Source organism: Phyllobates terribilis, unplaced genomic scaffold (assembly GCF_046119375.1).
Source record: "Phyllobates terribilis strain yellow unplaced genomic scaffold, ASM4611937v1 Scaffold_12__6_contigs__length_324123572, whole genome shotgun sequence".
In the NCBI taxonomy this organism is placed as follows: Eukaryota; Metazoa; Chordata; class Amphibia; order Anura; family Dendrobatidae; genus Phyllobates; species Phyllobates terribilis.
In genome coordinates, this window is record NW_027362772.1 from 279228878 (window position 1) to 279245501 (window position 16624).

A 16624-nucleotide genomic window follows, 5' to 3' on the forward strand; every position below is an offset into this window, starting at 1 on the left:
AGGCAAGGAGCGCAGCGCTTACAAGCTCTTGCCTTCTACGAGCAAAGCCCTTACAAGCTCTTTCCTGCTACGATCGCAGCCCTTACAAGCTCTTGCCTTCTACGAGCGCAGCCCTTACAAGCTCTTTCCTGCTATGAGCACAGCGCTTAAAAGCTCTTGCCTTCTACGAGTGCAGCCATTACAAGCTCTTTCCTGCTACGAGCGCAGCACTTACAAGATCTTTCCTTCTATGAGCGCAGCACTTACAAGCTCTTTCCTTCTACAAGCGCAGCACTTACAAGCTCTTTCCTTCTACAAGCGCAGCACTTACAAGCTCTTTTAATCCTGCAGGCTTCAGTCCTCCATGCTCTATCAATGTTTGAAAAGGCAAAGCTGCCTCTGCTGTCAGCAAGAGAGAGCGCACAGTGCACACCAGCTGGGCCACCATGCCACTGGTCCGAACTGTCAATCATAGCCCCTTCCGCAAAGCAGGAAGCGCGCTCCTGAAGACAAGTTGCGAGCAACCCTGTAATGATCTTCTAAAATCAAGTCAAAATCCAAATTTCAATTGCTCGTAAATCAACTTAGAAGATGGTTTCAGAGAAGAAAAATAAGTATTTACAGACCCTGCCTCCAGAACGAGCTCACTGATGGATTCACTGGTAGCTCATTTCACAGCCTGCTATTTTATGTGATACATAGAGGCTGAAAAAGACAGACTCTAGAAAAGTTTTATCAAGACCCAACCAAAAAAACGAGTAAATGCATTTGAGTGAAAAAAATGCCCTAAAAAAGGGTCTCAATATTTTTTTATAGGAACAATCTGGACAAACGTCTGCAAGGAGGTGGTGAATGATGAAGAGATTGCAAAAACACCAGAGAAAGAATCCCCCTCCGGCCCTGCAATAGGTGTAACACAATTTATGAGCCAAACTTAAATGCCCGGAAGGAAGAAGCAAACATTTACAACTTTTGGTCAGATCAGTAAGGACAGACAGAGTATTTCAAAGAAAGACAGAAACCTCTTGTTCATTCAGATTGGACATCTCAGCGAGAGGCCGGAGAGCAAGAGACAAGATCCCGTCCACCTGGGAGAATGTGAACAGCAGATATTAAAAGATGAAAGCATGAAGGTACAGACAGAAGAACGAGCAGGAATTGTATGAAGGATAATGAGGGACGACTTATCTGGAAGTTGTAAAAGTTCCGCAAAAGTTTCACGTTACCTTGGACGATCCCGGAGTGACAGTAACACGGAACAGAAACAAGGACCCAACCATCCCGGCCATCATAGATAGAAGTAGACCGTGGCGGGGGTTGCCATAGTTCCTCAAACCCGACTAACGGAGACCGCAGAAAGAGCGTCATCCAAAAAAATAAAATAAACCAGTTAATACAAGTGTCAGTAATTAAAAAAAAAACACATTGATCTGCCTTATTATTTCCCACCCGTAAATAGAAGCGCATGTCATGCCGGACGTAGCGGCCGTCCCACATGGCAATTCCAGTCTAATTAAAATATTTTCACTACAAAGAAAAATTACTTTGTGGCAATACAAAGTATTCTGGAACCTGTATATCAGACTTGTTCACCAGGCTTAGGAAAAACAGATACGGCTGCATTCACAGTTCTTACTTTTGCCACAGCGCGATCAGACAGCAATCCAGCGGCAATGCTTCCTATTAAACCTCCGACCTCTAGAGCGCTCATGTAAGAGCTTCCTGTAAAAGACAAGATGGAAAAATGTCAATAAGGAGCCGGCGTATGATGACACAATAATAGATCATCTAATTAATATTGACTTCTTCCTGGAAATATTTCAATATTACGTATTTACTGCGCTGATTCTTGTTAGCCGTACGGCACAACGAGAGAAATAACTCCGCGGTCCGTGTACAAGAGGAGACGGGACAGAGCTACTGATCAGGAATAATATTTCTAGCCTTACACTGCACACACAGACATGAGGGATTCATGCTCTCCTGTCTCTGTACTGCAGCATGGAGGAAATTATAGAGCAATACTGAGCAGTGTAGCTGTGAATCCAGCACCGGTGAGATAAACGCTTACTAGAAAGCAGTAGCGCAGGTCTATTGTGTTTCCATGCCTCTCTCATTCACTCTGCATCTCACTCTGCTTTCCCCCTACATAGACTTCAATGGGCTACAGTAATCTGATCCCTCAGTGAGCTGGCAGTCTGTCTTGTTTTTAGCAACAATAGAAGTTAGCTGTTTTCAGAGTGAATGATAATGCAGGATTCACATCTTTCCCCTCCAATGTAGATGAAGCTTACTCGCTGTCTAATGAGCAGTTCTGCAATTTTCTAATATATTTTGTATTTCTGTGTCTGACATTTCAAGAACTTAATCTGGACGTATTTGCAATCATTGGATCAAAATCCATTCTGACTTCAAATTGCTCCAGTTTTGCAACCTGTGAGCAATTAATAAGAAACCTTAGGGAAGAAATGATATATACAGTATGTGAGGCTGCTGTATTTAACGCTCAGAGGATGGACTGCCTAGGTCTAGTGGGGGATACCTCTGTCACGTTCCTGGATGGAGCGGGATGAATGAATGTGCCTTGTGCATGTGCTCCTCAGAACATTGATATATGCAGCAGACTGACGGACATATCCATCACTTACCTATCAGTGCGGACTGCCCCTTGTCCTGAATCAAGAAGAGCTGCCCCCAATCTGTACAGCAGGTCTTCACCCCAAATACCACCAAGTAGCCAGTGCACAGCAGCCAGAGGTAGGGAGACAGCAGGAACTCTTTCAGAGTCGTCTCGTCTGCAGATCCTGGTGTAAAACAGCATCAGAAGGCAGAAGTTACATCCAACGAGAAGAAAAAGCAACATCCAACGAGAAGAAAAAGCAACAGGAGACAACGGATATGAGGGCTGAATGACACATTACATTGGAGGTCATCCCAGCTCTTATATTTGTGGCATATCTACAGTAGTGTTCAAAATAATAGTGTGTTCAAAACCATGAATTAAAGCACAAAATATCTTTTTCAGCATAAAGGCAACATGACCTCTTCAAGTATTTTAATATATGCAAATTGGTCCATGATCCCTGGTATGTGGTAAATAGGTCCGGCACCATAGTAAGAGAAACATGCCCATATCATGCTTCAAGCATGCTTCACTGTCTGCAGGGTGTACTGTGGCTTGAATAAAGAGTTTGGGGGTCATCTGACAAACTATCTGCGGCCCTTAGACCCAAAAAGAATAATTTTACTTTCATCAGTCCACAAAATGTTTCTCCATTTCTCTTTAGGCCAGTTGATGTTTTCTTTTGCAAATTGTATCCTCTTCAGTACATGTCGTTTTTTTTTGTTTGTTTTTTTTTTAAATCAGTGGGACTTTGCGGGGACTTCTTGCTAAGAGATTAGCTTCACACAGGCGTCTAACTGTCACAGTCCTCACAGGTAACTTGAGGCTGTCTTTGATCATCCTGGAGCTGATCATTGGCTGAGCCTTTGCCATTCTGGCTATTCTCCCATCCCTTTGAATGGTAGTCTTCAGTTTTCTTCCACGCCTCTCTGGTTTTGCTTTCCATTATAAAGTATTGGAGATCATTTTAGCTGAACAGCCTATCATTGTCTGCACTTCTTTATAAGTTTTACCTTCTCCAATCAACTTTTTAATCAAAGTACGCTGTTCTTCTGAACAATGTCTCGAACGACCCATATTACTCAGGCTTTTAAGGAGAAATGCATGTACAACATGTGCTGGCTTCACCCTTAAATAAGGGCCACCTGATTCACACCTGTTTCTTCACAGAATGATTGACCTCACTAATTGAACTCCACACTGCTATTATTATGAACACACCCCGTACAATTAATTATTTAAATACACAGACTCAAAAACCCGCAGATAATGAATGTGGAGTCTGGTGGCTTTCTTACAATCTACTGGACCAACTGGTAAATTGTTTGACTTGTGGTAATATAATTTATACCAAAAACTGTGATTAATCTGGTTAGTCATATTGGACTGCTATTACTTTGAACACTCCAGTACCACTATCCATCTCCAAAATGGAAAGGTGCAAAACTCTCCCCATGCATTTGTTTCTTAAAAGGGGTTGTCCAGGACTTTTGTATACATAGTCTGTTCTTAGGATAGGTCATCAATATCAGATCGGTCAGGACCCAGAACACCACCTCTCCGTACACTGTGCAGAGGTTGATCCTCCATGATGCGGATCAGCTCCTATTAAAGTGAATGTGATCTGGGCTGCATTACCAGAGTATGAACACTACACAGTGTACATGGTGAATGGCACGCCGCAGCAGGAGCGGCAAATAGCGGATACGTGAGGGTGTCGGGTGTTAGAGCCCAACCAGTCTGGTGTTGATGACCTATGCTCACGGCAGCACATCAATACGAGAGTCCTCAATTACTGTATGATGAAAAGTTACACAAACTTCCTACCAGGTGAATTGAGCGGAGAGGTGGACATGCTCTGCCTCCACTCTATTCATTGTCAGTGCAACTGCTAGAAACTAAGGGCTTTCTCAGGCAATCCCACAGACAATGAATAGAGCAGTGGATGAACATGAACACAGTTTCAAGGATCCAGATCCTGTTCTGGGACCCCACAGCAATCAGAAGTGATCCCCTTTCACATGGATAGGTAATAAATTGAAGTTTGGGGAAACAAAAAAAACACATTTAATGACCAAAAGGTACTTTAGCTACTCTTTCATAAAGACCTATGATGTAACCTCCACGGGGTTCTGTAGCTTAAGTGAATGTTGCCCACACACAAAGTAGGTTTAAAGGGGTATTCCCATCAACAAGATCCTATCCCAATATGTAGTAGACGTGTAATAATAATAATGATAATATTAGGAAATACCTCCAATTACAAATGTAGTAGAATTCTTCTGATTCACTAAGTCACTTACCCCATGTGCAGGGAATTGCAGCAGCTTAGGTATCCTTGGTTACAACCACTCATATAGTGACAGTTGTAAATGGTCGTAACCATGGATACCACGTGGTCAAAATTGTTGGTACCCCTTGTTTAATGAAAGAAAACCCACAATGGGCACAGAAATAACTTGAATCTGACAAAAGTGATAATAAATTAAAAATCTATGAAAATGAACAAATGAAAGTCAGACATTGCTTTTCTGCTTCCACAGAATTTAAAAAAAAAATTAAGCTCATGAAATCGGCCTGGACAGAAATGATGGCTCTTCTTAACTTAATAATTTGTTGAACAACCTTCTGAAGCAATCACTGCAATCACACGATTCCTGTAACTGTCAATGAGACTTCTGCACCTCTCGACAGGTATTTTGGCCCACTCCTCATGAGCAAACTGCCCCAGTTGTCTCGTGTGTGAAGGTTGCTTTTTCCAGACGGCATGTTTCAGCTCTTTCCAAAGATGCTCAATCAATAGGATTTAGGTCAGGGCTCATAGAAGGCCACTTCAGAATAGTCTAATGTTTTCCTCTTAGCCGTTCTTGGGTGTTATAAGCTGTGTGTTTTGGTCATTATCCTGTTGCAAAACCCATGACCTGTGACTGAGACCAAGCTTTCTGACACTGGGCAGCACATTTCTCTCTAGAATCCCTTGATAGTCTTGAGATTTCATTGTACCCTGCACAGATTCAAGACACCCTGTGCCAGATGCAGCAAAGCTGCTCCAGAACATAACAGAGCCTCCTCCATGTTTCACAGTAGGGACAGTGTTCTTTTCTTGATATGCTTCAATTTTCCATCTGTGAACATAAAGCTGATGTGCCTTGTCAAAAACTTCCATTTTTGTCTCATCTGTCCATAAGACATTCTCCCAGAAGCTTTGTGACTTGTCAACATGTAGTTTGGCAAATTCCACTCTGGCTATTTTATGATTTTTTTTCAACAATGGGGTTCTCCTTGGTCATCTCCCATGAAGTCCACTGTCATCAAACAGCAAAGTGAGTATCTGTAGCCCTATATACAGGCCCACTGACTGATTTCAAGATTGTAGACACAACTTGATTTAACATGTCGCTTTTGTCACATTATTTTCAGGGGTAACATCATTTCTGTCCAGGCCTATTTCAGGAGTTTCATTTTTTTTTTTAATTCGGTGGAAGCAGAAAAGAAATGTCTGACCTTCATTTGTTCATTTTCATAGATTTTTAATTTATTATTACTTTGGTCAGATTCAAATTATTTCTGTGACCATTGTGGTTTTTTTTTTCTTTCATTAAACGAGGGATACCAACAATATTGACCACTTGTGTATCTAAGCTACTGCAATGCCCTGCACATGGGGTAAGCAACATAGCGAATCAGAAGAACTATAGAGCGTTTCCCAGTGTATAAGATAAACGGAAACTAAAAAAGCGATGTGATCGCAGCCTAATAAGTTATACAGACTTTCTATAGGTTATAAACAGCAGGAAAGAACTTCAGATGTGATCACCTTTCTTCCCTTTCTTGGGCCCCAGATCAATGTTCTTGAGCCCCACGTCGGATGGTTCATTCTTGATGAGTAAAAGGCACAGGACCGAAACTCCGACGCAGATGACACCAGAGAAGGACAAGGTGCTGCGCCAGCTGTAACTAGCGGCTACTAGCGTTGCGATGATAGGACCGAGACTCCCTGCGAGGTTCATACTGCAGGACAGCACGGCCCACCACGTGCCGAACTGTGATGGCTCAAACCACTGGGGAGTAAAGAGGAAAATAAGGTGAAGGAAACATTGGAGCATTACACTATACCTTTCATTGCTTTGTACATACACTGCTCAAAAAAACACTCAAATAACACATCCTAGATCTGAATGAATGAAATATTCTCATTGAATACTTTGTTCTGTACAAAGTTGAATGTGCTGACAACAAAATCACACAAAAATCATCAATGGAAATCAAATTTATTAACCAATGGAGGCCTGGATTTGGAGTCACCCCCAAAATTAAAGTGGAAAAACACACTACAGGCTGATCCAACTCAGATGAAATGTCCTTAAAACAAGTCAAAATGAGTCTCAGTATTGTGTGTGGCCTCCACGTGCCTGTATGACCTCCCTACAACGCCTGGGCATGCTCCTGATGAGGTTGTGGATGGTCTCCTGTGGGATCTCCTCCCAGACCTGGACTAAAGCATCCGCCAACTCCTGGACAGTCTGTGGTGCAACATGACGTTGGTGGATGGAGCGAGACATGATGTCCCAGATGTGCTCAATCGGATTCAGGTCTGGGGAACGGAGGGGCCAGTCCATAGCTTCAATGCCTTCATCTTGCAGGAACTGCTGACACACTCCAGCCACATGAGGTCTGGCATTGTCCTGCATTAGGAGGAACCCAGGGCCAACCGCACCAGCATATGGTCTCACAAGGGGTCTGAGGATCTCGTCTTGGTACCTAATGGCAGTCAGGCTACCTCTGGTGAGCACATGGATCTGCTGCCTGCAACATCCTACAGCATGACCGGTTTGGCAAGTGGGTCAGTAATGGTGTGGGGTGGCATTTCTTTGGAGGGCAGCACAGCCCGTAGTGTGTTTTTCCACTTTAATTTTGGGGGTGACTCCAAAACCAGGCCTTTATTGGTTAATAAATTTGATTTCCATTTACGATTTTTGCGTGATTTTGTTGTCAGCACATTCAACTTTGTACAGAACAAAGTATTCAATGAGAATATTTCATTCATTCAGATCTAGGATGTGTTATTTCAGTGTTCCCTTTATTTTTTTGAGCAGTGTATTTGTACACCTTAAGCAACGTGATAAAAGCACAACCTAAAAAGAATTTAAACTTCAACTTATTAAATCGATTCAAAATTGCAAATTACTTGTAAAAACGAGCAACTTTGCAATTTATCGCTTACTAAAAATTCTCTCTGGTCTCAAGAATTTTTGTTGCCTAGGTTATTACCAGCAGCCTCTGCAGTCCATCAGCGGTGGTCTGTCTTCTAGGCGAGAATCGCAGCGCTTCCAAGAGCTTTTCTATAGGTCGTCTCTCCCATTCACAGGAGCCCTTGTTTGGCAGAGCTCTCCTGTGCTCTCTATGAGAAAGCCGCCAACAGACATCTCTGTTAAAAATCGGACATGCCCGATCGACATCTTCCTCGACCATCAGTCGGCTGGTGCCCCCATAAACATTAGAGTGTCGGTCAATCAGGTCAATATCGGCTGGTTCGGCCACCGTTAGTCTAGTGTGTATGCGGGCCTTTATGGAGGAAACAGGTATATTACTTACCGGTAATGTGTTTTTTCGGAACCCATGACGGCACAACGAGAGAGGGGATCCGCCCTTGAAGGACAAGAAACCTTCAAGATAAAAAGGGCGGCGCCTCTCTCCGCCTCAGTGGATTACAGAGCATGAGAGGACTCTCCGGTTAGAGCACATAATTTTATTAACCATAAACGAATTTCACCCATGTGAATACTCAACACCCACCAACTGGAAGATGATCACTATAGTGATCGGGAGGGAATGTAAAGGTGCTGTCATGGGTTCTGAAAAAACACATTACCGGTAAGTAATATACGTGTTTTTCTGTCACCCATGACAGCACAAAGAGAGAATTACAGAGAACTAGGTATGTAAGGGAGGGACCACAGCCTGCAGAACCCTTCTCCCTGTTATGCACACGCCCGGACTGACTGGCGTGTGCGGGTGTTGTGGTTCCACTGGACCATGGACCGGAGAGTGCCTGGAGGGGCGTGACTAAGTATCTGGCCGATCCGACCAAGGTGGCACGACGGCATACGACGCCAGTGCACCAGGGAGAAACCGGGCAGAGGGACCAGGTGCTACTCCAGGTCAAACTCCGGACACGGGGGTTGACCCACACTGGGATTACTGGAACAGGCAGGTTAGGCTGGCACAGACTGGTGGATGTAAGCAAACACGGCAGGTATGCAGATGGGTGGATACAGGCAAGTATGCAGGCAGGGAGGTACTGGCCGAAAGGACGTGCTGGAGCACAGAAAGGTTAAGACCCAGTACAGATTGGGTCACAGAACCGCAGATGCGGTAGACAACCACAGCAGAGAGGGAACGCCCGAAGCGGTGGGCAAGAACAGAGCAGGACGGGGCTGCAGGAGCAGCGAGCACAAGCAGGGCAGGACAGGACTGCCGGAGCAGCGGGCAGAAGCAGGGCAGGACAGGACTGCCGGAGCAGCGGGCAGAAGCAGGGCAGGACAGGACTGCCGGAGCAGCGGGCAGAAGCAGGGCAGGACAGGACTGCCGGAGCAGCGGGCAGAAGCAGGGCAGGACAGGACTGCCGGAGCAGCGGGCAGAAGCAGGGCAGGACAGGACTGCCGGAGCAGCGGGCAGAAGCAGGGCAGGACAGGACTGCCGGAGCAGCGGGCAGAAGCAGGGCAGGACAGGACTGCCGGAGCAGCGGGCAAAAGGGTCAGAGCGGAGCAAGGCTGCCGGAGCAGTGAGCAAAAGGGTCAGAGCGGAGCAAGGCTGCCGGAGCAGTGAGCAAGGTGTCAGAGCAGGACGGACAGGGCTCTGTTCACACGGAACAGACAGGAAGGGAAAGGCAGAGCCAGATACCCACAGGGTATTTGCAGTGAAGTAGCAAGTGGACCACAAACTCACAAACGGGAGTACAGAGACAACAAGCAGGAGTTAGGTATGAGTTCAGACTCTGCAGAAAAAGGAAAGGAGCGGACATAGAGGCAAAACAGGTAAAGGATAGGAGAGAGTTCAGACTGGAACTGAGTGTACGGAAGAGACCGACACTGCAGCGGGATACAGGAGCGGGTCTGGGAATACGGCCCCCAGAGAGGCGGGAGGAACAGGCAAGGAGCGTGTTCAGACAGGACAGACAAGATAGAGGAACGGATCTAGGTAATCGGCCCCTAGAAGGCGGGAGGAACAGGCAAGGAGCGTGTTCAGACAGGCCTGGAAATACAGCCTCCAGGAAAGGCAGCAGGCAAGAGTACACAGACAGGACTCAGTTCAGACACGGGAACTGATACCGCAAGGCAGGAGACATAGACAGGACTCAGTTCAGACACGGGAACTGATACTGCAAGACAGAGACACAAACAGGACTCTGTTCAGACGGGAACAGATACCGCAAGGCACAGACAGGCAGATCTAGGAATACGGCCCCTAGAAGGCAAAAGAACAGGCAAGAAGCGTGTTCACAAGAACAGACCACAGTTCAGACACAGAACTGGAAAACAGGCAGGAAAACAGGATAGGACCTGGCATGTCAGAGACAAAAAGCCGACTGACAGGACACAATGCTCAGGCGCCATCTTGAGGAAGAAGGTGGTATAAATACCCAAAGATGGACAGCAATAGGCTGAAGGTGCAACAGGGGCGTGTCCGCAGCAGGTACAAGAAACAGGAAGTTCAGCGGGCGTCGCCCTATGCAGCCAAAACAGACAAACAGACAGCAAGGAGGGAAGCCAGAGAGACATTCTGGACTGGAGATCAAGTGCGCGCTCTTGCACAGTGGGAGATGGACCACCATGCAAGGACGCCGCCAGGTATGTTACAGTACCCCCCCCCTTACGCCCCCTCTTCTTCAGGCCTGCCAGAATCTTCCGCAGGGAATTCGAGGACCAGTCGTTCACTTCAAGGAGATCACTTCCACTGTCCACAGGAAAAATTGATCTCATCTGGTTAGCTAGGATGCTACCTCCTATCCAGCCATCCTTAGCAACAGACGAAACGGGTGGAGTACCAGGAACAGCACACAAGGAAGTCTCTCTCCACATATTTTCAGGTGGCACCCCAGAGGGTACAGGAGACAACTGGAAGTCCTTCACCGGGTTGGAGGGGGACAGAGACTTGGGGGTAATCTCTGCTTCGAGGTACATCTTGTCAAGCTCACAGGAAGAAATAGACGGGTTATCAGGTACATAATGAGGAAAAGTCACTGTCTCTTTGTTATCTGGTGGTACCCCGGAGAATTCAGGAAACAACTGGAGGTCCTCCGCCGGGTCAGAAGGGTGCAGAGGCTCAGAGAAAACATCTGCTTCAGAGTACACTAGGTCGGACTCACTGGAGGAAGCAGGCGAAGTATCGGGTACCGAGTATAGGAAAGTCTCTGTCCATTCACCACCAGGTGGCACCCCGAAGGGTTCTGGAGACAACTGGAGGTCCTCCGCCTGGTCAGAGGGGTGTAGAGACTCAAGGGTAACCTCTGCTTCAGAGTACACAAGGTCGGACTCACTGGACGAAGCAAGCGAGGTATCAGATCCAGGATATAGGAAAGTCTCTGTCCATTCACCACCAGGTGGCACCCCAAAGGGTTCTGGAGACAACTGGAGGTCCTCCGCCTGGTCGGAGGGGTGTAGAGACTCGGGAGTAACCTCTGCTTCGGAGTACACTAGGTTGGACTCACTGGACGAAGCGAGCGAGGTATCAGGTACAGAGTAAAAAAGAGTCTCTGTCCTTTCGCTACCAGGTAGCACCCCGAAGGGTTCTGGAGACAACTGGAGGTCCTCCGCCTGGTCGGAGGGGTGTAGAGACTCGGGAGTAACCTCTGCTTCGGAGTACACTAGGTTGGACTCACTGGACGAAGCGAGCGAGGTATCAGGTACAGAGTATAGGAGAGTCTCTGTCCTTTCGCTACCAGGTAGCACCCCGAAGGGTTCTGGAGACAACTGGAGGTCCTCCGCCTGGTCGGAGGGGTGTAGAGACTCGGGGGTAACTACCACTTTGGGGTACCGATTGTCAGGCTCACAGGACGAAGCGGACAAAGTATCGAGTACCGAGTGTAGAGAAGTCTCTCTCCATTTGTCATCGAGTGGTATCCCGGAGGATTCAGGAGGCAACAGGGGGTCCTCCGCCAGGTAGTAGAGGTGCACAGACTCAGAGGTAACCACAGCTTTGGAGCATCCTTGGACATGCACACCGGTTAAAGTGGGTGAAGCATCTGATGCCGGGTGCAGGAAGTTCTCCTGTGTGGAGTCTGGATGGGCAGAAGTCTCTTCGGGCAGGAGAACCGGAGCACTACCCACGCACATTACCCGTTGGGGCTTCTCCGGGATACAGGGAGATGAAGCTTCAGTAGGGACTTCAAGGTTGGGGTCAGGAGGTCTCAGGGAGGACAGACCCTGGCGTGACGGCTTGCCTCTACGTCTAGCACGTCTGGACTGCCTCTTGAGGTTGGGAGAAGTATTCCGGAAAGCGTAGTCACCCTGTGAGGATTCTGGGTGGGCAGTAGTCTCATTGGGCTGGAGGACTATTGCGCTACCCACACACATTACCCATCGGGGCTGCTCCGGGATATTGGGAGGTGAAGCTTCAGCAGGAGCCTCCGGGTTAGGATCATCGAAGACCATTAGAAAGGCCACCAGGAAGGCCATTAGGTCCAGGAGGATCGGATCCTGTGTTTCATATAGGGGGTTGATCCATTCCAAGGCATCACCCGCCAGGTAAGACATAATGAATGCCACCTTAACCCGATCGGTGGGAAAACATAGAGGGTAGAACTTGAAGTGTAGCATGCATTGCTCCACAAATGCACGACTTTGTCTTGGATCCCCATAGTAACGTGGCGGATCCGCAGGAACGAGAGCAGATAGATACATCTGGACGGGTGCGTAATTCGCCTGGAACTCAGCTGAGAAAAAAAATAAATTTTATTTATTTATTTTTAATGCATGTATTCGCTGGAAAACTTCTCAGAGAGCGAAGGCCGTGGGGCTCAACGGGAACCATGGCCTGAGCATGCTGTTATGCACACGCCCGGACTGACTGGCGTGTGCGGGTGTTGTGGTTCCACTGGACCATGGACCGGAGAGTGCCTGGAGGGGCGTGACTAAGTATCTGGCCGATCCGACCAAGGTGGCACGACGGCATACGACGCCAGTGCACCAGGGAGAAACCGGGCAGAGGGACCAGGTGCTACTCCAGGTCAAACTCCGGACACGGGGGTTGACCCACACTGGGATTACTGGAACAGGCAGGTTAGGCTGGCACAGACTGGTGGATGTAAGCAAACACGGCAGGTATGCAGATGGGTGGATACAGGCGAGTATGCAGGCAGGGAGGTACTGGCCGAAAGGACGTGCTGGAGCACAGAAAGGTTAAGACCCAGTACAGATTGGGTCACAGAACCGCAGATGCGGTAGACAACCACAGCAGAGAGGGAACGCCCGAAGCGGTGGGCAAGAACAGAGCAGGACGGGGCTGCAGGAGCAGCGAGCACAAGCAGGGCAGGACAGGACTGCCGGAGCAGCGGGCAGAAGCAGGGCAGGACAGGACTGCCGGAGCAGCGGGCAGAAGCAGGGCAGGACAGGACTGCCGGAAGCAGCGGGCAGAAGCAGGGCAGGACAGGACTGCCGGAGCAGCGGGCAGAAGCAGGGCAGGACAGGACTGCCGGAGCAGCGGGCAGAAGCAGGGCAGGACAGGACTGCCGGAGCAGCGGGCAGAAGCAGGGCAGGACAGGACTGCCGGAGCAGCGGGCAGAAGCAGGGCAGGACAGGACTGCCGGAGCAGCGGGCAGAAGCAGGGCAGGACAGGACTGCCGGAGCAGCGGGCAGAAGCAGGGCAGGACAGGACTGCCGGAGCAGCGGGCAGAAGCAGGGCAGGACAGGACTGCCGGAGCAGTGAGCAAAAGGGTCAGAGCGGAGCAAGGCTGCCGGAGCAGTGAGCAAAAGGGTCAGAGCAGAGCAAGGCTGCCGGAGCAGTGAGCAAGGAGTCAGAGCAGGACGGACAGGGCTCTGTTCACACGGAACAGACAGGAAGGGAAAGGCAGAGCCAGATACCCACAGGGTATTTGCAGTGAAGTAGCAAGTGGACCACAAACTCACAAACGGGAGTACAGAGACAACAAGCAGGAGTTAGGTACGAGTTCAGACTCTGCAGAAAAAGGAAAGGAACGGACATAGAGGCAAAACAGGTAAAGGATAGGAGAGAGTTCAGACTGGAACTGAGTGTACGGAAGAGACCGACACTGCAGCGGGATACAGGAGCGGGTCTGGGAATACGGCCCCCAGAGAGGCAGGACGAACAGGCAAGGAGCGTGTTCAGACAGGACAGACAAGATACAGGAACGGATCTAGGTAATCGGCCCCTAGAAGGCGGGAGGACAGGCAAGGAGCGTGTTCAGACAGGCCTGGAAATACAGCCTCCAGGAAAGGCAGCAGGCAAGAGTACACAGACAGGACTCAGTTCAGACACGGGAACTGATACCGCAAGGCAGGAGACATAGACAGGACTCAGTTCAGACACGGGAACTGATACTGCAAGACAGAGACACAAACAGGACTCTGTTCAGACGGGAACAGATACCGCAAGGCACAGACAGGCAGATCTAGGAATACGGCCCCTAGAAGGCAAAAGAACAGGCAAGAAGCGTGTTCACAAGAACAGACCACAGTTCAGACACAGAACTGGAAAACAGGCAGGAAAACAGGATAGGACCTGGCATGTCAGAGACAAAAAGCCGACTGACAGGACACAATGCTCAGGCGCCATCTTGAGGAAGAAGGTGGTATAAATACCCAAAGATGGACAGCAATAGGCTGAAGGTGCAACAGGGGCGTGTCCGCAGCAGGTACAAGAAACAGGAAGTTCAGCGGGCGTCGCCCTATGCAGCCAAAACAGACAAACAGACAGCAAGGAGGGAAGCCAGAGAGACATTCTGGACTGGAGATCAAGTGCGCGCTGTTGCACAGTGGGAGATGGACCACCATGCAAGGACGCCGCCAAGTATGTTACACTCCCAAATGTGATATCAGAGGAGGCAGAAAGGTCAAGTCTATAGTGATTATAGAAAGTGGACGGAGATGACCATGTGGCCGCCTTACATATTTGCTCAATGGGCACGTCCACTCTTTCTGCCCAGGAAGCAGCTATGCCCCGTGTAGAGTGGATCTTCAGATTGTTAGGAGGATCTTTGCCTGATCCCGTATAGGCCATCATGATGGCTTCCCGGATCCACCTTGATAGAGTGCCTTTTGAGACCTTTGATCCCTTTTGGGAGCCCTGAAAGGAGACAAATAGAGCCCTATCCTTCCTCCATGAGCTTGTGGATGCTAAATAATGTATAAGGCATCTCCTGACATCCAAGGTATGAAATCTTTCCTCCTTGCTATTTTTAGGTTCAGGACAGAAGGAAGGTAGGGCTATCTCCTGAGACATATGAAACTTAGAAACAATCTTAGGAAGGAAAGCAGGGTCTGGTCTCAAAACTACCCTATAGTCTAGCACTAAGGTAAAAGGTGGATCTGCCGACAAAGCTTGTAACTCACTAACCCTCCGTGCTGTTGTTAAGGCCACCAGAAGTATTGTTTTTAGGGTGAGTAATTTTATGGACCCTGAGCTAAGGGGCTCAAAGGGAGAACCTGTTAAAGTGTTTAGCACTATGTTTAAATCCCAAGAAGGGACCCTTATTATAGGGGCTGGATTGGCTCTACTGCATGCCCTCACGAACTTGGAAATCCATTTGTTACTGGCCAGATTATAATTATACAAGGCCCCTGAGGCAGAGATTTGGACCTTTAAGGTCCTAACCGCTAGGCCTTTTTCCAGCCCTCTTTGAAGAAATTCCAAAATGTCCGTCATGGGAACCCCCCCCCCACCCCAGGGAGAATCCATGAAATGACAAGAACTTCTTTCAGACTCTACTGTAAATTTTAGTAGTGATTGGTTTCCTACTACATAGAAGAGTAGTAACTAGATTCAATGAGAAACCCCGACCCTCTAGCAATGACCTCTCAAGTTCCAGGCCGCTAAGTGCAATCTTTTCACCTGAGGATGGAATATGGGACCTTGAGCAAGAAGGTCGGGAATCTCTGGAAGAATCCAGGGGTTCGTGACTGACATGCTCCTTAGCCAAAAGAACCACGGTCTCTTGGGCCAGAAGGGGGCTATGAGGACCACTTGAGCCTGATCCTCCCGGATCTTCCTCAACACTGCTGGAATTAGGCAAGTTGGGGGAAAGGCATAGGCCAGACTGAAATCCCATCTGCACTGGAAGGCGTCTACTACTAAAGGGTTTTCCGTGGGATTCAGTGAGCCGAACTTTTTTAACTTGCTGTTCTGACGAGTCGCAAACAGGTCAACCTCTGGAGACCCCCACATAGCCACTAGCTGGCGGAAGACTGAGTGATTTAGAGTCCATTCTCCCTGCAATAATGGCCTGCGACTTAGAAAGTCTGCCTTCGAGTTGTCCTCTCCTCTGATATGAAGGGTCTTTAAAGAGAGAACTTTTCCTTCCACTAGAGAAAATATCCTCCCCACAATCTGCATTAGTGATTTTGAGCGAGTTCCCCCCTGGTGGTTTACATATGCCACCGTGACCTGGTTGTCGGACAGAATTTTTATGTGATGTCCTCGTAGAAGGGGTAAGAAGCTGATTAGTGTCTTCTCTAATGCTCGTAGTTCCCACATGTTGGAAGACTCCAGACTCTCCTCCTCTGGCTAAGTCCCCTGTATCGGGCGGTTGTCTAGGTGTGCCCCCCACCCCCTGGGGCTGGCATCAAAAGTAATCACTCTGGTAAATTGGGGAAACCAGGGGACGCCTGTCTGGAATGTGCTTGTCTCTAACCACCAATACAGTGATTGAATTACATTTTGTAGGAGTGTGGACTTGCCCTCCAGCGATTTTGTTCTTTAGGACGTCCCATTGTAATTCTCTTGAATAAAATTGGGCCCAGCACACTGCTGGGATGCAGGAAGTGAGGGACCCCAACAGAGACATGG

General features: G+C 48.4%; 1 protein-coding gene across 3 annotated transcripts in view; it reads right to left on the minus strand.

The window, feature by feature from the left end:
- Positions 1-16624, minus strand: part of SLC37A4 (solute carrier family 37 member 4) — a 44435-nt gene that overhangs the window by 6157 nt on the left and 21654 nt on the right. For 2 of the 3 annotated variants that reach the window (XM_073657024.1, XM_073657025.1), the window contains exons 4-8: positions 6420-6663; positions 2628-2783; positions 1616-1701; positions 1206-1319; positions 1002-1067 (exon numbers count right to left, since the gene is read on the minus strand). In XM_073657024.1, the coding sequence (XP_073513125.1) occupies positions 1002-1067; positions 1206-1319; positions 1616-1701; positions 2628-2783; positions 6420-6663 (666 nt within the window). The remainder of the gene's footprint in view (positions 1-1001; positions 1068-1205; positions 1320-1615; positions 1702-2627; positions 2784-6419; positions 6664-16624) is intronic. The other variant, XM_073657026.1, reaches the window with a different exon arrangement.